This window comes from Melospiza melodia, chromosome 6 (assembly GCF_035770615.1).
Source record: "Melospiza melodia melodia isolate bMelMel2 chromosome 6, bMelMel2.pri, whole genome shotgun sequence".
Taxonomy (NCBI): domain Eukaryota; kingdom Metazoa; phylum Chordata; class Aves; order Passeriformes; family Passerellidae; genus Melospiza; species Melospiza melodia.
This window is the reverse complement of record NC_086199.1, coordinates 56,155,247-56,179,347: the sequence shown is the minus strand read 5'-3', so window position 1 is coordinate 56,179,347 and position 24,101 is coordinate 56,155,247. Positions and strand designations below refer to the sequence as shown.

Below are 24,101 nucleotides of genomic sequence, written 5' to 3'. Positions count from 1 at the left end.
ACTTGTCTTTTTGCTATCTGAAAAACTCCCAAACCATTACCCTAAGTTTTTGGCAGTTGTTTGTTTTGTATTTGCCACACAGAAATACAGCAGGAGGTATCCAAGTCCATCAAGCCACTCTTAGATCAGTGACTTCCAAAACAGGACACAGCACCCTAAGGGATGCCTAAGACAACCCATTGCAGGATGTGAAGAAAATATTAGAACTTGCACAGTACAGGTATGTACTTTATAAATAATTATGTAAATAAGTTATTAATAAAATAATCACAAAGAAATGAAAAGTAAACTATGTTGGGAGCATGTATGTTAGATGACTGTAAGCTCCAAGTAAATTTAAATTTAATAGCTATTTTTAACATATCAATGATAACTAAGAACAGCCCCAGTGAATTTATGTAATGGAATTATATCTGATTCATTAGACAATCTGGTTACTGACTTCCCACTGATGCCTGAAGTTTTTAGCTTTTATGTATTTTTCATGTATTTGTAGTTCTGTAGACTGTTAAATGACTCAGTGTAACTTCCAGTACTTTTCCAGCTTTCCTTCCCACAATGAGCAGGCACTTATTAACACATTCCTAGAATTTTGCTGTCTTGCTTTTAAGTTCCCCAAGGACACTTTATTTTGTACCATGTAATCACTGGCATAATAAAGGTAGGAGAGGAACCCAAGGAGATTACAAACCAACTGCTCCTCTAACTGGACAATATTGACCAGATATTCTAATTGCCTGATCTTATCAATTGCAAGGATCTAATCTGGGACACTGGTTTTTGCCATATTATGTACCCAAAGGCACTCAACCTTCACATAAATGTTTGCTTCTATATTAGCATTCTAACATGGTCTGGAAAAGTTTCTGCTTTATTTCCAGACATCACCACACTTAGTTCACAGATCACATTCCAAGGGATACGTGACTTCGTTAACATAACATGGGAAAGAGCTTAAAGAAGAAAAATAGGTGGGTGCATTAAGGTACAAGCTGGACTGCAGAGGAAGCTGAACACGTTGTTTAGAATATCTGGATATTCCAGTCCCACCTGTCTTCTGTCTTCTGATCTCCTGGGTTTCAAGTATGCAAAGACAAGTTACAAACTATATTGTGACTTGCATTAGTGGTCCAAAACCTTGGTAAAGCAGAAACTTAAAAATACAGCAAACCATAATAGCAAAACCATTTTGTTGAACATGAGTTTTACAAAGTCAATTATACTATTTCTACAGGAAGGCTTATTCCTAAATTAAGTGTTTTCAGTCTTATCAGAATACACTGGAGCCTAAAAAACCTGGACTGCAGAATTAGGCTTGTTTTGCCAGTGGGCAGGTTCAGCACAAGAGGCACAGAAACCAGCTTAAGGAATAGTGTAATTTTCTATAATGCAAGACCTTAAAGAATTACACGAGGAGAAGTTCAGCAATGCACCTCATCACTGCTGCCAAGGATTGCCTACAGCAATGAAGATACAGCACCAGTTACACCCTAAGACTTCACCATCCCCCAGAGCCACACAGCAGCTGGGGGACCCTGTCACAGCCCAGCACTGGAGATCCCCTCCCAAAACTGGGAATTCCTACGGGTGTGTCCATCCACAGGCAAAGAGGCTTCCAACTGTGCTGGGACAGGGCCCAGCTTGACCAGGGGGCAATAAACAAACTCACACCTCTTCCAGTGCAGGAACATCTGGGGTCAGCCTCCTCCTGGGTTCCTCCCAAAGCCTGGCTAGGGTTCAAGAAGCAACCCTCAGAGTTGCCTTTTCTCCTATATCCCCAAACCCCAGGTGTGGCCTTATCTGGTTTCTAAATACAAGAAAGTGAATACATGTTTTGACAATGAGTGGATACATAGATGATAGTGCTAATGAGTCTTTTTAAATGTATATTTCCAACAAATATAACATTTGGTTGGAACATCATCTAGAGATCAGCTTTGGCTCAGGGCCTGCTGTTCAGGCCTCAGTGCTTCAGCTCAAGGGTACAAGTTACAGCAGCACGGGAGCTGTAGCTGAAATGACTGTTCTGTACCCTCCCACACTGACAGGCAGAGACAAACCTGTCTCCCAGGAAGAACACCTCTGGCCTCAGATCTCCATGGACAATCTCAGCTTTGTGCAGCTTCTCTACCACATGCAGAAGATCATGAACAACCACGAAGATGATTTCTTTTGTGATGAACTTACGGTCACAGAGAATATCCTGAAAAGAGAATGAACATCCTTCTCTGTACCCTTCTACCTTCCATTAGGTGAAATATTTACAGCTCATTTTTTGTTTCGTTATTCATTTGTACAGAGGTAACAGTCCCACCATAAATTCACTATAATCAGATTTTGCCCAGACAGAATTACAAGAACTGTAAGCTAGGAAACATTATTATTCAAAACTGGACAAAAGACCAGGAGGAGGAAATTGAACTGAAGACTGAAATCACTACTGAATTTCAGTCCTATTTGTATGCAACAATTCAAAATGCACTTACAAGACTTAAAGTGAGAATCATTCAGCAAGACATTAATTGCTATGACCTTGCTGTAGCTGACTGGAATGTATTGAAAGAGGTCAAATTAAACAACAGCTTTAGATGCAAATCTCGCAGTGGAATAACATGTGGTTTTTGGCTCCAGTCCTTTATGACTCACAAAGACAGAAAATGTGAAAAATTGGTTCAAGATTGTCTCGGAGAAGCACATGATCTATGAATGAGAAACCAGACCCATCTGAGGCATTAACAGACAGCCCTGATTTGTATACAGATAAAGCCCAGAGCATCTGTATTGCAGATTAGACAGGAGAAGCTCTTCAGCAAGCAGCATAACACCACTCCAAACTCACTACTGGCACCCAAGCAGGAGTTTGGAACTTCCAACTGTCCCTGGTTTGTCTGTACTGACCCTCAGTGTGAAGCAATTTGTATCCTTGTGCACAATGGCACAGCCATCCTGGTACAGGTAACAGCTGCAATTCTCACTGAAGCTCTGGTCAAAGTCAGAATTCAAACGCTTCTGTAACTCAAGGGTGATATAAAAATCCCAAGGCACAGGCTGAGAATACACCTAAAAGAAGGTACATAAGAAGAACATTTATTTTTGGAATAAAGTGAAAATTGCTCATTTTCATATTCTTCTTATCCTCTTTTTTTTCCCCTTCCCACTTGATCAAGGAAGACATTTTTCACAGTCAGAAACTTTTAAACTATATCCTCAACTAGGAAGAGGACTCAAAGTAGCAAACTTCTTGCATGGAATTCAGAAATTAAGAGTTTATATTAATAGATGAGATTTTACCAGTTCACACTTCTTGTACAATAACCATCATGTGTGTTACCTTTATTGCAAATCCCTTTGCATCCAACTGGAAAATGCATCCAGTTGGAATGGCAAAAAGCATCTTGTATTCTTCATTGTTCCAACATTCCATTTTGATGCAGTAAGTCTCATTTCCTGTGTGGAAAGTTTACATTCATAAACTGTCACAGTAAATACTCTTCCCAAGTCATTCCCCACCTGTGGCACATAAAACTAAGAGGGCACAAACTGCACTGCAGAGGGTCTGGCACACCTACCCAGCTCAACATCTTTCTCAGGCTCCATGTGAGGCAGAGCTCCATCCTCCAAGTGAAAATCTGGAGAAGCAGCCAGTGATGACAGCACAGAATCTAAAAGCTTTTTACGCTGTTCAGGGCTCCACGGGAACTGAGCCACATCATCATCTAAGAAAACAAACATGTAGAGATGAGCTGAAACTGTGTTCTCTCTCTGCAATTTGGTTGTATCTGTCAGTAAAAGTAAGCTGGATACTGGAAACTTTTGATGCACATTCTGATTTACTATTCATCTCTTAGCAAGTCAACTCATCTCTTTCCAATAGTTCTGGGAAGTCAATGTGACCCTTGTCTTCAAAACTGCCTTAGAGACTTTTATCATGAGGTCTCAAGGATTCTACTGTAGCATCATGCAAAATGTATCTTTCACAAGAGACAAAGCTCTGAATTATTTCAGCCACAGTAGAATTCAAACTCATTCTGCAAATCAACACTCCTTTTTTAAAATCTATGCCCATAGCAAGTGATTAGTTTGGGGTTTAGGGAAATTTAGTCCTTTGATTATAGCAGAAGTTTGATGTAAGAAAAGGAAAACGAAGTTGGACTCCAACTCTGTTGTTCTTGGCAATGCTAAGAATTTATTGGCTTTTATGTCCTGGAAGACACCTGTAGGACTGGACTTATTTTCCTTCTTAACAGAACATAAGGTCATTCAATAGATGAGCTGATCTATAAAAACCAAGATAGCCCCAATGTTTACTCTGCTTGATCATTTGAGATAAAACACAAGAAATAGATAGCCTCTACTGCCTTCTCCCAAATGCCATGGCTGAAATGAGGGAGAACATTTTAAACTTTCACAGTACACATGTAAGAACCAGACTATCTACTGTTATGCCCACACTTATTTGAAGAGCATTGCAGTAAGCACTGCTCAGGAAGCAATTCTGTGAAAGAGCCAGGAAATAGTGTAGGCTGGAGGCTACAGTGTGTTCCAAGCTTTTGCCATCACAAACCTAGGAAATTTACTGGCATATTTTGTGGGAATAAACTGACAGACATCTGAAGTAACTTCTATTTTTTACACGGTATTAAGAATTACTATATTCAGGGTGAGAGCTACAGTTCAAGGGAGATGTGAAGAAATCAAGAAACAAAGGAACTGTAAGGATCCAAAGTTTAAGAAAAGACCATTAAAACATCTGAACAAGTGTTTTCTTTTTTTTCTGAAGAGATTTTTCATCTTGTTCTAAAGTTTAGTACATATGATAAAACAAGACAAAGATCCATCCAAAATATCCCAGCTATTTAAGTGACATGATTTCTAATTGTATTTTCCTTCCAAGTCCCAAGCATGCTTCATCATGAAATAGTGTGTAGGCACATAAGAACATAACTCTCCAGAGCAGATATACTGAAATTTCAAATACACAATTCTAATAAAGCATCATAAGCCAAAACCAAAGGAGTCAAAGAAAGTTAAACACCTTGAACACCATCATCCAACACACATCTAATTCCCCAGGCCAGATTTTGAAGCCTTTCTGTGACCATTTCTGTTCTAACTGTAATCTAAATATTTAGAACAGAAAGAAACAAATGTCTTTAACTGGAAGAAAAATAAGCAAAGAAACTGACAATTTAAAGTATCAGTACTGCTTTCCATCAATAGGAGTAAGAAGGATACTGTGAAGCAGCACAGCAGCTTACAGCATAGTTAAAATGCAGATTTAAACCAAAATTATGCAACTTGCACTAGACTCCAAATTCCTATTCATTCTTTTCAAAGTAGTAGCTTATCAGCAGATCAGGAGACACACAATATGATGGCAGAGAAAAAAGAAAGACAGACCAAAACAAAGCTACCTTAGCAGTTATTAGTGCCATCCAGCCCAAGTAATTTTGGAATTTGACCTCATTACTCCCACAGACTGTGTGCTTTACTACCCTAAGTAACTTCTCTGTCACCTTAATACTGACATGCTTGGGATGCTGCCAAGAAGAATCCTGTACTGCTCCTCACTGCTGCTTCAGACAAGGGAGACAAGCTCAGTCACAGTAATGGGAAACACACAAAGCAGAGCAGAAAGGACAGAAAAATCCCCACATTTAGTGACAGGTGCAAGTTATTTGTTGTGAATGAAATTCAGTTTAGTACTAACCAGTAACCCCTTCAGCAGGCAAGCTCTGAGCCAGCTCCAGTTTCTCACTGATCTGCAGGTCTTTAATAGCAGATGTTTGTGTAACAGAGGACAGAGAACCTCCTGAGACTGAAGCACCTGATGAGTGAGTATCTTCCAGGCTTGCTTCCATGATGGGGCTGTAAATAAAGCCATCAAGTACTCAGACTAAGCAAAGATACAAGTTGTAGATAACATCACCCCATCACCCCCGGGGACTAGGAGAGGACACTGTGCACGCCCAGATTTAATTAACATGAAGAAATTCTTTCCCATCCCTAGCAGAAAGCCAGAAGTCATGTCAGAGCTTCATTTCAGTTTTGATGATTGATTACACTCAGAATCTTAGTCTAGAGATTTCATTAATATTCTTTTCCACCAAATTTAACTGCTACAAAAGAAGACATCCTGAATATTTATCACTACCTTTGCTACGCAACTTCAGTGCTTTCAAAGCAGTGAAGGGTTGGGTGGGAAATATTTCTTCCTAATTATTATCAGCAAGGTTTTCAAGGAACCTCCTGAGTAAAAAACACATTCAGCATGGTATGCATGTTTACATCCTAAGAGCCAGCAAATCAACTCAGCTCTAGATTAAGAAACTCCCATATGCCAGATGACTTTTCTTCACAATGATAAAAAGGCTTCTCTTCTCTCCAGCATTTTTACTTTGTAGAAGAACTAAAGTACAAACACTATAATCGTTTTATATAGTCAAAATAAGTACAGGAGCCAATAGTATAAAAGGAACTGATGATTCTGCTCTTCATGTTTGATAATGAAGATAGAAAGCATTTAATAAAATTCTCTGAAAGTTATTTGGTTAAAAAAACTTGTACTAAAGTCCCACAGCACTAATGAAAAAAGCCAAGTGGGCTTGCTATTTCCACTTCAATCTGCTCAAGGCAAAGTGGACCCTGAGCTAAAGAAATGACTCTCTCCACGATATTCTGGTCTTTTCAAAAAACTCCTTCCTCAGCAATACTAAAACTACAACATGAAAGGCATGCAGGAGAAGGGGCTGTAGGTCCTTTACAGTTATTTACCTCAGTTTCTTTACACTGAGAACTTCACTGAATGCCTCTTCACCCACCGGTGTCTCCTGATTCAGAGCTGCACTCCTGGATTCTGGACTATCTTCCTTCAGCTCACCCTGAGAGAAAGCAGGAGCTGGGACTCTCTGAGCTCCCACCCCGTGAAAGGGCGTTGAGGCCAGGTGGGCAGCCCTGTTAAAGTCACACGTGTCCTCTGGGTTGGCACAAAGGGTCTTGTTCTTGTAGGAGCCCGTCACAATTGCATCCTCACTCAAGCGTTCAACCCCATTCAGCTCATCCTGGAAAAAAACAGAAAACACAGTGAAAGCCTCCAGACTGTATGACAAATCTTTCTTTATTTAAAAGCTGAACATTTCTCTTCCCTTTCTTCCACTCCACCACCTTCCAACATGAACAGGACTTTCAGCCTTCAGGAATTCTACTTAGCACAGAATCCCAGAATGGCCCAGGTCAGAAGGGACCTTAAAGACCATCGACTTCCACCCCTCACCATGGCAAGGAACACCTTCCACAAGTGCAGGGAGCTCCAAGCCCCATCCAGCCTGCCCTGGAACACTTCCTGGGACAAGGCAGCCACAACCACAACAGAATATTTCCTGTACAATCTCACCATCACCCCCTTCAATTACTGCCATGCCAGGCAGCAGTTCAGAATCCTTGCTGCTCACACGTGATGCCAGTCCAGCCAAGCTGACCCAGCCTGACAGCAGCACAGGCTGCCTCGGTGTCTCCTGGGCAGGAAATCTGCCATGGCCCCAAGTGTTTCCTTACACAGGCTCCTACTCCTGCTGCTGCTGCCGTGCTTTCCTTGGCACTCAGAGAATCCACAGGATCACGAACAGCGAGAGGCTGACGGGCACTTTTCTCATGGGCACCATCTGCTGAACAACTAAGAGGAAGTTACACTCAGTTACATGTTTATTAGAGCAGCTGCCCATCTCCAACAAATTCCACTCAAGGGTTTAAGTCTATTGATCCTTCCAATCAACCAATTTCTACTACAGAACTAGCACTAAGCCACAGATACAGCTCTCCAGAATGAAGCAAGTTCATAGAGCACCTTAAATAGTTCTAAGTTGAAGATGAAGAACAGTAGTCTATTTCCTCATCAGGGACTCTGACTAATCAAATAAAAAATACCAAGATAAACAAAACAAAAGACACACACCCCTACAAGAAGCAGTTATTTTAGCTGCTACAGCAAGGGTTTGATGCTTCTGTTTGCCTTCCCTCTGAAATCCATTTCTTAATAATTCTACCTTGTATTCTGATTTGTCAAAGTAGAGGATTCATCAAATATAGAGAAAAATGGAACAGCAGCGGGTGGGGGAAGCAGATCTACACCTGTAAAGAAAAACCAAGAGGCTCTATCATATCCACAGTTCTTCCAAAATAGTATATCCAACTCTATTTAAAATAGTTAATATGCAGTTCTAAAAGAACTGCTCCTAACATGAAGCTACAGAGCTGGCATATAAAGAAACCCATTTTAAAAGGTTTGGTTTTGCCACGTTAATGAACCCCCCCTTTACCACCATATTATGTGAGCTAACTTGCTGTGTTTAAACTATTCTTCAGAATTTGTACATTTTTCTGCAAGACTGTCTTATTCCTTTGTTTCTCCTTAGAGTTTAAAAATGTATTTCCACTGTGGCTGTCTGGGGATTCATCAGGAGTCTGGATAACCACTGTCAACAACAACAAAAGTCACCTCTGATCAGAAGTAAAGTTCTTCAGGATTTGACCTTCCCAACAAAACTTATCAAAATCAACAACATACAATTTTGGGATGCATTCCACTAGCCAAACCTCTGAGGAGAAAGGACTTAAGGTAGTTATCAATTTCATGATAGATTTAAACTCTTCTGAAATGTTACTGAGACTGCAAACACAAAAGATGGAAGAAAACTTTGCAACTACTGAAAGAAAAATGCTCTTCTTCTTCTTCTTGAAAGTCCTTTCAAATAGTGACAGTTCTCAGATCTCAGATGCTCCATGATTTGCTCAATAAGGTAAAAGGCACTACTAGCACACACACTGTCATTCTTCTAACCCACCTAAGCTTTGGGTTTTACTTTGCTGCCTTCTTGGTATTCATGGAACACTTCCCTTTAACCAGACCTTCTTGTTAATGGTAAAAACTTGACTACTTACCCTCAGAACAAGATGGTTTATGTAGCTGAGTATCTTCATAGACCTGGAATTCACTGTGAAAAAGATAAAATAAATGAGTTTGTATTCTACAGACCTTCAGAAAACCTAAATAAACTCTGTGAAAAAGGCAAGCCAAAATGACAAATGCTTCTTGCAAGAAGTTAAGATCCCTCAGACAAATAACCAAACAGATGCAGGAAGAGCACAGATCTTGGTTACACGCCAAGGCTATATTCCATTCTAGCTGAGAAAACAGGCTGCTAGTGATCCATGTTACTAATTGTACCTACACAGCCTCACAAGTGTTCTCCCTGCTGTCACCAAACCCCTCTATTACCTTTGTGACTGAGGCTGTTTCTCCCCATATTCTTTTGCACTGGGAAAAGAAAATCCTTGCATTCCCAAAGGTGTGGAAGCTGCCATTACCTCTGCTGCCTGTGGAAACAAAGCCACATTTCAGTTCTACAGTGATTGCAAGCCTACAGAAATGCTTGCAAGTGGTTGCAAATTCTACAGAATTGCAAGCCAGGCAAAAAGGTTCAAAAACATGAAGATATTTCCATGTAACCATTAAAACCCTGATAGAAAATGGTTGACTTTGGCCAGTTTTATTTGTACTTAGCTTACCTGCATGAAGAAAGTAAAGTCCACTTTTATTGCATAGTGAAGTTAAAAGGCATCATTTACTCTTTGCAACCATATTTAAACTTTCATAGGAGATTTTAGTTACCCTGCAACTATTAAGGACATATGTAAGCAGTTCAGCAGCTTACAAAGTCACAGCTCTGTTTCATTATTTAAAGTACTTACTGTGAAGGCATTGTTTTGGAAACAGAGAAGGAAGAGATAGAGAATATAATGTACTAGTGAAGAATCCTTTCAAAAGAAGTTTAAAATGTGTTAGAATAATATCAGAAATTCTTCCTTTTGGCTTTCTTGGGTACTTTTATTTAAAATTGCAGCTATTTGCAGTTAAATGAGGACAATACCTGTTCATGTGGCTGTTGCTGCTTGTCCTCTTCTTTCTTCTTTAATTTCTTTTCCAGCTCCTCAATTTTCTTTTGTATTTCTTCCTTCTTCCGTTCTATGGCTTGTATTTCATCTAAGAAAAAAACACCTCTAAGGCCCAGTGCCTATTTCACATACAATTGGTGGCTGCAGCCTAAATTGTCAGGGGCCGAAACTTCTGGTGGTCTTTCCCTGTCCCACAGCTCCCACATAAAGCTGTTGAATGTGTTACTGTATCTGCACCTCACAGCAGTTAAACAACTACTCCTGTAGAAACAGAGAAGCAGCTGCAGGAACAGAAGCAAATACAATTTTATGATTCCATCTGGAATGCCTTACTTGCTCCAGCCCACTTTGGAACATACCCTCATCTTTCTTTCTCGCTTTCTTCCTGTAGATTTCAGCTCGGATCTCTTCAAAAGAGAATTCATCCACTCCAGCATAAACTTTCTCTTTGCAGTACATCACCATCTCCTTCTTGGCCTGAGCATCCTGCTGCTGATGCTGCACTCGCTGCAGGGGGTCCTCCCGCTCCTCAGGTTTGCGAGTACTTAACACAGAGTTTATGCTGGGCTCAATTTTACAGGGAGTCCTGAAAAAGTAGCAATTTATTACTTAGGTTCTGTGAACTTCACTGTAGCACAGAAAAGCAGGCATGGGAGACAACAGGACTAGTTTCAGAATCTAGTTTTGGAGTAAAGACATTCTGTTCCATGCTTAGGAAACATACATGAGAAAACTGGAATGAGTAACACCAAACTACTCAGAATTGTGTGGTAACTAAAACAAACAAACAACAACAAACAAAACAAGACAAATCCAACCTAAAGTGTCTATAAGGTACAGTCAAAAACAAATAAAATTCTTATGATGTCTGAACTGCCCAGCATCCTGCAGCAGGACCTGGCCAATTTAGTTCCATTGAGCTGTGTGACGACCACAGGCACGACAGTCCCTAAACTCTGGTTTGTAGCATGATTATCTGGGAGAAAAGGGACACAGGAGAAAAGGGACTTAAAAATGGACATTCCTGGGGCAGATGAAACCAACATGCTGATTCCAGGAGAGAAGAAACAATGCTGGTACAGCTTTACAAACATCAGCAATCCAGCTGACTTCAGCTGGATAAATTCAAATCTGGGAGTGATCATACGGCAAAAAGGTGCTCCAAATATTTGGGGTTATAAAGCTTTATTGGAGGAGTGTGGGGATCAATACAAAGATCCCAACAGAGTCCATCTGCCAAGAACCCTGGATGACAGCTGATGGCATGATTTGTATCACATTTAAACAGCTACAGCATAACACTTCCACATTTGAAGGTAATAATAGTATCATAAGGAAGTGGATTCAAAGACAGAAAAAAAAGCCCAAAATCTAATTTTAAGATTTCAACTACATAACTTAAACCTACATGCCAAGTCTCTGCATAAGTCCCTTAGAGATAACCTAGCCTGGTGCTCAGTTCTACCCAATCCTTCCCTCTCCCTGCTATGAAAAGCCGCTGCCTTGGTAAGTAACAAATCTCCATCCCAGAGAAATGGGCATGCCAAGAGATTTACCCTCTGATGTGCCATCACTGACTTCCAGGAGAAAGAAATGTCTTACAGTTTAACAGGAATGCAGATTTTACACATCTGTCAGCTAAACCCTGGCACAGCCACGGGCAGAGCCACTCTGCAGTCCACAGGCAATCCCTGCTGCTCACCACTCCTCAGCATTCCTTGCTTCCATGCAATTCCAACCCCTGGGAACTGTCTGTAATACCAAACAGTCTTTGCCACTCCTCCCTCAGAAGGAGCCTGTCTGTTCCCTGGCCATCATCAGCCACAGAAAGGTACAGCAACCTTGCAAAACAATGTGTTTCCCTCTGCTCTAAACTAAACCACCCCATCTCCTGGGATTTATCAGCATTTCAGGGAGCACTGTACAAGCACCACACTCACTCCTCCACAACCTAAGCAACACTGTTGGCATGGCAACTCTGACAGCTTATTGCAGAATAAAACTCCAGATATGCTGAGCACAGAGTTCCCAAGACAGAAAAAAAACAGCCACAAATCTGCCTCCATTTGGGGCTCTTTCACAGCAAACAGCACCCTAAGACACAGAGCTTGTGCTTCTGTGTAAACACACTGAGCTAAGCTATTAAGCTCATTAGCATATATGAATATGATACAGGCCCCCACATCATGAGCAGCACTGAACACTCCCCGTGTCCTTATGCAACCTCTGCTGAAGCCTCTGTCTTCAAGCTGCAGCACTAATTGCTTCCAGCCCAACAGATTTTTAAATTCTCCCAGCTGCAAGAGAGGCTTAAGTACTCACAAAACAAGTCCCACTTTCAGGAAGCAGCTTTGAGAATCCCAGATGCAATCCCCCATCCCAAACTCAAACTCACATCATTTGTGGCTCAGCTGACTCGTCCACATAGGGGGTGAAACTGGGCACTGGGGGGGGCACTTCCAAGCCAGAGCTGCCAGTCCTGCCAGGACGCTGTGGAAGGAAAGGCAACATCAGCAACACAGGGACTCATTTCAGTCTCCACATCCCTCTGCATTCTGCATCTCCCTTTCCCTCATCTACTGCGCATCTGGGCATTTTCTTACATTGAAAATTAAACTTGATGGAGACTTTTCCTAATTAATTCCCTTCTGACACAGTCACAGCCCACCAGCTGAACACTGGCACCTCAAAGGCTCCTCCTGCACGTCCTCACCAGCCCCAGCTCCTCTTATTCTGAGGGAATGTTCATATATATTGAGGGATATATATACACACATTATCCTGGTCAGGCTGGGTATTCCTTATTTGCCACAGATGTCACAGTTGTCATTTTACAGCCAAGACTGTCGCAATTCTATGATAATATTCACTCCCTGTCCACCAACAACCTCCAGACTTGGAGTTTGGTTTTTTCTCAGTTTTCCCATCAGAGGCCATTGCAGCACCACAAAAATCCCTGAACAGTTTCTGAGGTCCATTAGTAAAGAGAAGAAGTGGAATTTAGTCTGGCAACACACTACTCTCATCTGCCTATTTCATCAGACCAAGAAAATTTACATGGTGGGAATACTTCACAAACTCACTCCTCTTTTCCATCATTTCCCAAACTGCTTCCTGAGGCATCTTGAAACCAGCAGTAAGAGAAATCCCTTCTTCCCTGTGCAGGTTTTAATATGTCAGAGCATTCACCAAAGGTTATTCTTACACTGCCCTTCAATGGAGTGGAATTAAACATCCTTGCCTCTTCTGCCAGAAACAGGATATTTTATTTAATTAAATCTAAGAAATTTCATTAAGAGGGGAGCAAAGACTACTCTAAGGGCAGACACTAAAAGAAATATGGAAGCATTCAGAGACCAGAATGAATGTTTTAAACAGCACAAAGAGACTGGCAAAATAAATTTTATATTAATAATTCTTCCTCACTCTTCTCAGTTATATTAAATCTATGATTTAGTTAACTTTTCCATTCATGTAACCAAACTGTTTTCTATCTGAAAAGAATGTTCTTGGAGTTTTCAAGAATTTTAGCCTGGTTGCATCCCTTCCTCATTCAAGTTTTTCTTACCAAGCTCCACTTATAACAATGTCCATATTGAAAAGATGAAAATACTTTTATTACCTCAATGCCTGAAGTTGTTAGCTTGTATGTATTCTTCATGTATTTGGAGTTCCGTAGACTGTTAAATGCCTCAGTGTAACTTCCAGTACTCCCCCACCTTTCATTCCCACAGGGAACAGGCCCTTATTGACACATTCCTAAAACTTTGTTATCTCTTGCCTCCTACTTCTCCAAGGACATTTTATTTTGCAATCAATGGCATAATAAGAGTAGGGGAGGAGGGCAGAAGCCAGGGAGGAGATTACCTCACCAGCTGCTTCTCTCATTGGACAACATTGGCCTGATATTCCAATTGCCCAATCCTATCAACAGTAAGGATTGAATTCTGAGCTGGGTTTTGCCATACTGTGTACCTGAAGGCTTGCAAGGAAAGCTTTGTTTTTACATTATCATTCTAACATGGTCTGGAAAAGTTTGTGTTCCAGCACGTGACCAACAGAACAGACCACAGCGGACACAAGCATCATAAAGTCACCCTAGGGCATCCAGGCATCAGCCTCGTGCCTTTCTATTCTTCTCAGCTACAAAGAGCATGGCAACACTGGGGCTTATCCAAGCACCTATGAAACAAAGCTGATCTCACAGCATTGATTCCCTTCACACAAGCTCTTCCATCACTTCTCTACAACAGCCTGAACACCTGTAGCACAGCTGTTCCTTTTGGTGTCTACTTGAAGCCATTGGAAGCTCCTCTCTGTCATCCTATTGCCAGGATAAATATTCCATTGATATTGCTCTTGAATTCTTTTGATCTGCGCTCTTCTCTTTTCCTCACAAGCACTTCAAAACAAGACTTGCAGAATGCTGCACAGCCCTTCTTTGCACAAGGCAGCCAACAAGTTCTTCCTTCAGCTTCTAGTTTCCAAAATAATTCAACTCTTACATTTCTCTCTTACACATTTAACTAATGCCTGCCTTCTCTCCCCTTCTCTGGCTCATGTTTTGCCTCTTACATCCCTTTTCTGCCCTCCAAACATTTCAGCAGGCCACCTCTGCCAATTCTTCTCTTTAGCAAGAATTTCCTTTTCTTGAGTTTAAAACTCCAGAGAGTTTTTCAATCTTATTCAAGCAATATCAGCCTGCTAAACTTGAACAGAGTACACATGGCCAGGGACTCTTTAGGAGAGCAACCATTCACAAGGGATGCAGTGACAGGACAAGGGGGAATGGCCTTAAGCCAAAGGAGGGTGGCTTTGGGTGACATATTGGGATGAAATTCTTCCCTGGGAGGACGATGAGGCCCTGGCACAGGTTGCCACACAGAAGCTGTGGCTGATCCATCCTTGGGAATGCCCAAGGCCAGGTTGCAGGGGGCTTGGAGCAACCTGGGCTAGTGCAAGGTGAAACCAGATATCTATAAGGTTCCCACTAATCCAAACAATTTCACAATTTTATTATTAAATCTGTATTTACAATAGATACAAACCACAGGCAAGGGAGAAAGAGACAACCTACGTTTCAGCAATCAGAAGTCATCAACTTCCACACACCTTCCTCTCTTTTCCCTGTCCATTTTGAGCCTCCTTACCCTGCCAGAGTTCCACGGTCCTGCTCTGCGTTCATTCTCCTTGCCCCTGCCAACTGTAGGTGCTGGCCATGGCCCTGCTGTAAGTGTGGGCATCTCAGGTCCAGAGACAGAACTGTCCTCAAATACAGCAACTCTTGGAGCATTTGGAAGCTGTCGAGAGCCCTGAGGCTGGGAGCTTCTGTTTGGGTTGATGACTATAAAGAAGAAGATTTATGTCAATTAACCTTCAACTGCCACATTCAATTGCAAATCTCACTATAAAGAGATTAAGCTCCTTCAAGAACAGGTTTTTGAGCTCTTTAATGTACCTTTAATTGCATCTCCTACACGATTGATGGGGGCTCTCTTCCCTCTGCATTTGAGTTCTGCCAAAGAAATTCTCTGAGGCTCTGCAACTTCCAGCAATCCCATATTGTCTCCATCAGGAGTATCCACAAGTGCCAGTAATGTCTGCCGAGAAACACGGGCCTGAAACTGCCTACAAAAAAAATATTGGAGAAGTCAGCATAGCCTTCCCTATCCCGGGAACCCAGGTGAGCACCTAAGCTCTTCCCTTACTTGTGATGAGCCTGGAGTTTGTCCAAAGGCTCGGCCTTGCGCTGGAGTCCTTGCTGGAATATCAGATCAGCTTTCCTGAAGCTGCCCCTGGCCTCGAGTGCCTCTGCCCAGGTGATGTAGAGCGCGGCCAGCGTGGTGCCGATCTCCTGGCTCCACAGGTAACTGTACAGATCCAAGGGCTCGTTGCAGCAATCGCCCTGCAATGACCCAAGGATGTCGGTAATCACACGGCACTGCAGGGGCTCACAGGCAAAATCTGCATTTCAATGCCTCCAGCAAGACCCCCATGATTTCAGTACAACTCTGACAGGAACAGCCCCAAGGCCAATACACAGAATTTTATCATTTCTTATTTGAATGTGAGGTAATTCAATGATTGAATTGCACCATATTAGTATTGCTGAGAATGAACAGATATTTTAGCTTCAGATGAAGTATAGCATATTCCTTGCCACTTTTAGAACTGGTAGATTACCTCAGCAAGTTAAAGATGGGGAAAAGCTGCTTTGAAAAGCAATGGACAACAAAAATTACAGCACTGGAGAGACAGGACAGGACCAGAACACTTAGCATGCTTTGGAGTTTAAAAAGATGGGGATAGAATACAGCTAGAAGCTAAACTATCTGGTAGGACAGATATATTTTAGATGTTGTATCTTTAAATCACTTCCATCTCTCCTTAAATAAATATTTGAACTCTATTCAAGGCAGCTTTCTCAAAACAAAAACTTCTAGAGTTTGTGGCTGTCCAAAGTGAACAACCCTAAAAAACAGTCTGGAAATGAGAAGCAGAATTCAAGAGTAACATTTGCAGAAAAATACATCCAATATTGCACTCATTGTTGTGAAAAATGCATGTATTTTATGATTGGCTTTTTGCAAATATTAAAATGAATATTATACGTGTTGTGTTAGAAAATAACGCTGTATTAATTTTCTTAAGTACTGTGTTAAATATAGTTTTATGTTATAAAAATAGAAACTATGCTATGAAAGATGCTTTGTTTAACAGAAAGGGCTTGCAGCGAGATGGCCGCCACAGGACACCTAAACCTTTCAGAGAAAGGGAATTTATTGCCCTCTTACCAGAAGAAACGAACTTCTTCCCGCCTCGGAGGCGCTGTTAGGATTAGAAGGAAGAAGCTGACACTGACCAGACAGAATCCTGTATTTGAATGGAATATATGCATCATGTATGAAGTGTATGAATATGCAACAGGCCGTTGTTCTTAAGGGTTAATCCTTTGTTAACGGGTGTCCTTTTTCAGGCTCATGATGTCCAGAAAAAGGCACCCGGACGTCCGTAACTCTTTGTATTTATTGTCTCACATTGTCCTAATTCAATTTGTCCAAATTGTTATTACTCTAATTGTGTTACTATTTTTATAACCATTTTATTACTATTACACTTTTAAAATTTTAAAAACAAGTGATTGGCGTTTTTCACATTGTACAACACTGTTTGACTCCTGTCACCAGAATTAATTTAGCTGTGTGCAGACAACAGGAAAAGGTCCCAAGGAAAAGCAGCACCCGAGAGATGTTCCCAAAGCACTCACAAACTTGAGCCAGAGATTCAGATAGCGAGGATCTTTGTAGTATCGCTGCTGCCCGTGGAGGGCTTGCACTGCCCTTTCCAGAAGTGCGGCCAGGTTGCCATCCTTGCCACCCCCAGGGAAGGCCTGCTCTATCCACTTGATGTACCTAGAGACAGAATGTGTTCAGAGCGAGTCAGTTCTTAATTAGCATCTCTAAAATAAAAAGAGATTAAGAAAAAAATAGGCATTGAAACACAATATAATAATTAAAAACAATCATAAAACTTAGCTTTCAATTAGTTTCTTATTAAATTAGAATGTGTTTTCCTTGCTTTTGCAAGGATATGTGACCATTTAACTCTTTTTTCTGAAATAAAGAAAAACTTACCGTTCCCACACATCCAGAGGATCATCTCCAGAGTAAAATCGTATTTCTGCTTCAAACTCCCTAAAACAGAACATTATTCATCCAATAAATACATTTGTATCACTGTAAGTCGATCTTGTATATTACAAATTAAGAGTTAATAATTAATTAAAAAGCACAGCCAAATCTCTCTACTGTTTGCTGTTTAAATGCTCCATTGCAAAATGAAAAAGTTGAAGTCTGTACTACACAACACCTGCACTGAGTAGTTCTAAAATCCTAGAGCGAGTTAGTAGCACAGACATCAGTTACTAAACTTCTTTTATATCTTTTTTAATGCCTGTGAGATCAGTACAGTTAAAGAAGATATACATAAAATGAGGAGGGAGGAAGATAAGGGGAAAGGAGCTGTTATAACATCACTTACTGTTTTTTAAGCTGCAGTGCAGTGTGGCTGGAAGAGTCCTGCTGAGACAGTGCCTCTTGCAAGCTGGACATCACCCGTCCCTGCCTGAGGGGCTGCACATTCTCCTTGCTCAGCTCCCACTCGTGGCTGTCCTCCTGGGACATGACCACCTCTCCTCCAACCCTGAACGCTTATCCTTTAATCCTGCACTTAAAAAGAAATGGACACCTGTACAGCTGGGTACTGACCTGAAACCTGACAGAGACAGCTTTCCTAAGCCCATTCACCCCACATTTCCGTGCAGCCAGAACACACCACTCAGATACCCAACTTTTAGGGGGCATTTAGAGGGACTTGGGGGTTTAATTCCCCCGTACGGGAAATACATCTTGACAATGAAGAACCGCAAGCAGGCAATATTAGCAGCAAAAGCCACTACGATTAGGCCATCTCCCTCCCCGGTGATTGCTCTTTTCCATGCCCGCAGACCTCCCCCACCCTCCTCACAGGGGTTGCCCACGGCTGCGCTCCGGCCAGGGGGAGCCTCAGCCAGGCTCAGTCGGGACCCCCTGGTCCTTCACCAGTTCGACGAGCGGCTGCAACAGGCGGGGACACAGCCGAGCCTCGGCTCATGCCGGGGACTCCCCGCTGGCAGCCGAGGCTGTTGGTGCCCCGGGACGCATCGCCGCACGCCGGGACCGGGCACCCCGCGCTGGCCGGGCAGGAAAATACGTCTCAGAGCGCCACAGCCGCGAGCGCCACGTACCTCATACCCTAAAGCCCCTCACGGATCCCACACAGACACTGCCCCTCACGGACCCCCAGAGACACCCACAGCCCCACAGACCTCACAGACCACAGCTCCTCACGGATCTCCCAGTGCCCCTCAGCCCCGCGCCCCTCACGACCCGCAGCCGTCAGTGCCGCGCACCTCAGTACTTAGAGCCCCTGAGCCCCACAGGAATGCCACAGCTCCTCAAACTCTATTCACATCTCACGGCTCCTCAACCCCACAGGGATCCCACAGCCGCTCAGCCCCTCATGGATCGCCGAGCGCCTCTCAAGGACGCCACAGCTCCACGCACCTCACAGCACCGAAGGCCGCCTCATTCCCTTACAGACGCCACAGCCATGAGCCCCGAGCACCTTGCAGCTCCTCACGGACTCCACAGCTCCCCCACATCCTCGAGGGCCCGTCACGCCCCACAGACCCTCACAGACTCCACAAGCCCTCAGCCGACGCCAGCCTCGCAGGCGCGCGGCCCTCACGGACCAAACAATTCTCAGTCTCGCGCACTTCCCAGCCCCTGAGGCCGCCTCGGTCCCTCAGGGACACCACAGCCCTCAACCGCCGCGCGCGTCTCACCCCACACGGCCTCACCCCTCACGGACCCCACAGAACCTCAGGCCGCCTCAGCCTCTAGCACCGCAGGCCGGCCCAGTCCCGCGAAGCCCTCCCGGCCGGACGTACCGCACACAGCTCCCAGCGGCGCGGGCCGCCCGGACCGACACGGGACCCCAGCAGCGCTAAAGCCGTAACGGCAGCGCCGCCTCAGAATTCAAACCTCTCCCACTTCCCCATTGGCCGCGCCCCACCCCACCCGATTGGCGCTGTTCTGCGTCGCCCCGGGGCATCACGGGAAATGTAGTTCCTGCCGCACCAGCGCCACCTGCGGGAAATACTAAAATTTTTTATAAACACTGCGCTCGCAGTTAATCTGAGTAGAAAGACATACTCCTGTTCCTTCTCCCGAATGTTCCCGCCCTTTCCCTCTGGTAACCACTGGCACTCACTGATTCTCCACATTATTTCTCTGTCTTAAATTCATCCTGTTATTTTTTCTGATGTGCTCACCTCATGCAACTGGAGATGTGGTCCACTTTAGTGTCACAGAAAACTTCACTTTTTGGGTATCCCTGAAAAATAAATACTTTGGCACTCCCAAAAGTGGCTCCCAGAAGTGTAAGGCTGTGTTAATAAGATGCTTAGTCCCATTAATCACCTTCTCTCTACAAGTATAAAAGAAACTAGTGATTCTGCTTTTCACATTTGAAAATGAGGACAGAAAGCATTTATTAAATTCTCTGCAAGTTATTTGGTTAAAAAACTTGTACTAAAGTCCCACAGCACTAATGAAAAAAGCCAAGTGGGCTTGCTATTACCTCCTCAATCTGCTCAAGGCAAAATGGACCCTGAGCTAAAGAAATGGCTCTCTCCACGATATTCTGGTCTTTTCAAAAAACTCCTTCCTCAGCAACACTAAAATCACAACATGAAAGGCATGCAGGAGAAGGGGCTGTAGGTCCTTTACAGTTATTTACCTCAGTTTCTTTACACTGAGAACTTCACTGAATGCCTCTTCACCCACCGGTGTCTCCTGATTCAGAGCTGCACTCCTGGATTCTGGACTATCTTCCTTCAGCTCACCCTGAGAGAAAGCTGGAGCAGGGACTCTCTGAGCTCCCACCCCGTGAAAGGGCGTTGAGGCCAGGTGGGCAGCCCTGTTAAAGTCACACGTGTCCTCTGGGTTGGCACAAAGGGTCTTGTTCTTGTAGGAGCCCGTCACAATTGCAACCTCACTCAAGCGTTCAACTCCATTCAGCTCATCCTGGAAAAAAACTGAAAACACAGTGAAAGCCTCCAGACTGTATAACAAATCTTTCTTTATTTAAAAGCTGAACATTTCTCTTCCCTTTCTTCCACTCCACCACCTTCCAACATGAACAGGACTTTCAGCCTTCAGGAATTCTACTTAGCACAGAATCCCAGAATGGCCCAGGTCAGAAGGGACCTTAAAGACCATTGACTTCCACCCCTCACCATGGCAAGGAACACCTTCCACAAGTGCAGGGAGCTCCAAGCCCCATCCAGCCTGCCCTGGAACACTTCCTGGGACAAGGCAGCCACAACCACAACAGAATATTTCCTGTACAAGCTCACCATCACCCCCTTCAATTACTGCCATGCCAGGCAGCAGTTTAGAATCCTTGCTGCTCACACGTGATGCCAGTCCAGCCAAGCTGACCCAGCCTGACAGCAGCACAGGCTGCCTCAGTGTCTCCTGGGCAGGAAATCTGCCATGGCCCCAAGTGTTTCCTTACACAGGCTCCTACTCCTGCTGCTGCTGCCGTGCTTTCCTTGGCACTCAGAGAATCCACAGGATCACGAACAGCGAGAGGCTGACGGGCACTTTTCTCATGGGCACCATCTGCTGAACAACTAAGAGGAAGTTACACTCAGTTACATGTTTATTAGAGCAGCTGCCCATCTCCAACAAATTCCACTCAAGGGTTTAAGTCTATTGATCATTCCAATCAACCAATTTCTACTACAGAACTACCAGTAAGAAACAGAACAGTAGTATACTACAGCTCTTCAGAATAAAGAATAGCAGCTTAAATAGTTCTAGTTTGAAGAACAGCAGACTATTTCCTCATCAGAGACTCTGATTAATCAAATAAAAAATACCAAGATAAACAAAACAAAACACACCCCCCTCCCCATCCATGCAGCTAACAGTTATTTCAGCTACTACAGCAAGGGTTTGATGCTTCCATTTGCCTTCCCTCTGAAATCCAGGTCTTGAATAATTCTACCGTAGACAAATTCTGATTTGTCAAAGTAGAGGATTCATCAAATATAAAGGAAAATGGGACAGTAGCCCGTTACAGAAACAGATCTACATCTGTAAAGGAAAACTAAGAGGCTCTTTCATATCCACAGTTCTTCCAAAACAGCATTTCCAACACTACCTAAAATACTTAATACCCAGTCTTAAAACTATACTGTTCCTCGCAGGTGTCCCGTGTACCATGAGGAAATGGATTCAAAGCCAGGAAAACAAAATGAATTTATAAGATTTCAACTACATAATTTAAACCTACATGCCAAGTCTCTGCATAAGTCCCTTAGAGATAACCTAGCCTGGTGCTCAGTTCTACCCACTCTGTCCCTCTCCCTGCTATGAAAAGCTGCTCCCTTGGTAAGTAACAAATCTCCATCCCAGAGAAATGGGCATGCCAAGAGATTTACCCTCTGATGTGCCATCACTGACTTCCAGGAGAAAGAAATAGTCTTACAGTTTAACAGGAATGCAGATTTTACACATCTGTCAGCTAAACCCTGGCACAGCCACGGGCAGAGACACTCTGCGGTCCACAGGCAAGCCCTGCTGCTCACCACTCCTCAGCATTCCTTGCTTCCATGCAATTCCAACCCCTGGGAACTGTCTGTAATACCAAACAGTCTTTGCCACTCCTCCCTCAGAAGGAGCCTGTCTGTTCCCTGGCCATCATCAGCCACAGAAAGGTACAGCAACCTTGCAAAGCAATGTGTTTCCCTCTGCTCTAACTAAACCACCCCATCTCCTGGGATTTATCAGCATTTCAGGGAGCACTGTATAAGGAGGACTCTCACTCCTCCACTGTGGGATCATATTTTCAGGAAAATGGACATGTGTTTAATGAACCAGCCTAACCTTCTGGAACTAAAGAACAAGGTCATCTTTGTGGACAGAAAAGCTGATGTTGCAAGAAGAAAGAAGCAGCAGCAAAGTTACTGACAAACATAGGGCTGTCCACCTGAGTAAAATGACACTTTCCAGCATCTACCAATTAGATTAATAAAAAAATGCATGCCTGCCTGGTGGACAAAGTAGAGCTCCCACTCAAGAGATGTGTGGACAAAGCAGAGCTACCAATTTATCAATGCATGACTGTGTAAAGCATAAGAAGTAAATATAAAGAACATTTAGAAGCACAATAAATGGCTTTTTCTTGATTCACATTGTATCTGCAGTCCTTTTTCATCTCATGTCACATCCTAAGCATCATTATTGGGATAGCAACTCCGACAGCTTATTTCAGAATAAAACTCCAGATATGTTGAGCACAGAGCTCCCAAAACAGAAAAAAACCAGCCACAAGTCTGCCTCCATTTGGGGCTGCTTCAGAACAAACAGCACCCCAAGACAGGTAGCTTGTGGTTTTGTGTAAGCACAATGAGCTAAGCTATTAAGCTAATTACTAGATATAAATATGATATAGGCTCCCACATCATGAGCAGCACTGAACACTTCCCATATCCATTTGTTTCACAGCAGAGACGGACACGACATGCCAAGGTTCAAGCAGGAACAGTGATCTTTATTGTTCACAGCTCATATTTATAGGGTTTTCAAAAGCAGCACATTCAATCCCAATTGGCTGGTCACTTGTTGCCACCCAGATCACTGGCCAATAGCTGCCTCCATACATGCTGGCCAAAGATTGGCCAGCATCCATTCCTTGAAGTTAAGTCCTTCAGCTTTTCATTGTTTTCTTCCTTAAAGCAGAAAAAGTCTTTAAGGAAGACTTCCTTTTTCTCACAGGTACAGGCTGATCAAGTCAAGGTTGCTTGTGTCTGTGAGGCCGTCATGTCAGCTGTTAGCCATCATAGTTCCCCCTTTTTGTATTTCAACTACCAAGGTGGTCTTTATCATCCTCTCAGAGCCCTTTGTAAACAGGATAACAAACATGGCACAATGTACAAAATAATTATGGTAATACAAAAAATTATAAGCTCAGTTTGAATGAGGCTCTTCACCTAGCCTGATAAACCAAACTCTTCCAGCCAGTGATCTCTCCCAGAAAATCCTCCATATAACATATGCCATCAGACTCTTCATAACTATGTCCATGAGCTAACAAAAGAAAATCAACAGCATGCCACATGCTATCTACATCTATAGCCATAGCACTCAAAATCAAGGAAGCTTCATTTACTCTTTCTGCTACAAAGCAAGCCATCTATTTAATCCAAAAACTATTGGGAGTAACATTTTGCTTTCCTGTTCCCACTTCTGTCCAACAGATCATGTTCTGGTGTGTAATTAAAAAATACACACCCTTCTGCTGATAATGTCCCTAAAATGTCTGACTCTTGGGGTTCACATGAAGCAACAGGTAAATTATTATCATAAAACATCCCATAGTTCCCTAAGGGGGTTTTAGTATTACAAATGTTCTGGGAAGAGCATCACACTTTGACAACCTTTTGTGTTACTTGTATACTTTGTGTGCCATTCAAGGGTACCCCCACTAAGCAGGAGTAAAAAGGTTGTTCTGGCTGTGTCACAGACAAAATCAATTCA

At 43.0% G+C, this 24,101-nt stretch overlaps 1 protein-coding gene across 6 annotated transcripts in view; it reads right to left on the bottom strand.

Annotated features, from left to right (window-relative positions):
* BUB1B (BUB1 mitotic checkpoint serine/threonine kinase B) overlaps window positions 1–24,101 on the bottom strand; it is a 46,739-nt gene that overhangs the window by 5,824 nt on the left and 16,814 nt on the right. For 4 of the 6 annotated variants that reach the window (XM_063158399.1, XM_063158404.1, XM_063158402.1 and 1 more), the window contains 22 exons: window positions 21,073–21,190; window positions 20,293–20,579; window positions 19,826–19,887; window positions 17,992–18,174; window positions 17,586–17,645; window positions 17,219–17,363; window positions 15,660–15,856; window positions 15,410–15,579; window positions 15,102–15,295; window positions 12,347–12,441; window positions 10,311–10,537; window positions 9,927–10,039; window positions 9,275–9,372; window positions 8,938–8,990; window positions 8,043–8,127; window positions 7,555–7,672; window positions 6,775–7,061; window positions 5,711–5,868; window positions 3,570–3,716; window positions 3,332–3,447; window positions 2,899–3,060; window positions 2,061–2,203 (listed from right to left, as the gene is read on the bottom strand). In XM_063158399.1, the coding sequence (XP_063014469.1) occupies window positions 2,061–2,203; window positions 2,899–3,060; window positions 3,332–3,447; window positions 3,570–3,716; window positions 5,711–5,868; window positions 6,775–7,061; window positions 7,555–7,672; window positions 8,043–8,127; window positions 8,938–8,990; window positions 9,275–9,372; window positions 9,927–10,039; window positions 10,311–10,537; window positions 12,347–12,441; window positions 15,102–15,295; window positions 15,410–15,579; window positions 15,660–15,856; window positions 17,219–17,363; window positions 17,586–17,645; window positions 17,992–18,134 (2,711 nt within the window). In that variant the 5' untranslated portion in view covers window positions 18,135–18,174; window positions 19,826–19,887; window positions 20,293–20,579; window positions 21,073–21,190. Of the gene's footprint in view, window positions 1–2,060; window positions 2,204–2,898; window positions 3,061–3,331; window positions 3,448–3,569; window positions 3,717–5,710; window positions 5,869–6,774; window positions 7,062–7,554; window positions 7,673–8,042; window positions 8,128–8,937; window positions 8,991–9,274; window positions 9,373–9,926; window positions 10,040–10,310; window positions 10,538–12,346; window positions 12,442–15,101; window positions 15,296–15,409; window positions 15,580–15,659; window positions 15,857–17,218; window positions 17,364–17,585; window positions 17,646–17,991; window positions 18,180–19,441; window positions 19,551–19,825; window positions 19,888–20,292; window positions 20,580–21,072; window positions 21,191–24,101 lie in introns of those variants that run through there. The other 2 variants (XM_063158401.1, XM_063158403.1) reach the window with 2 other exon arrangements.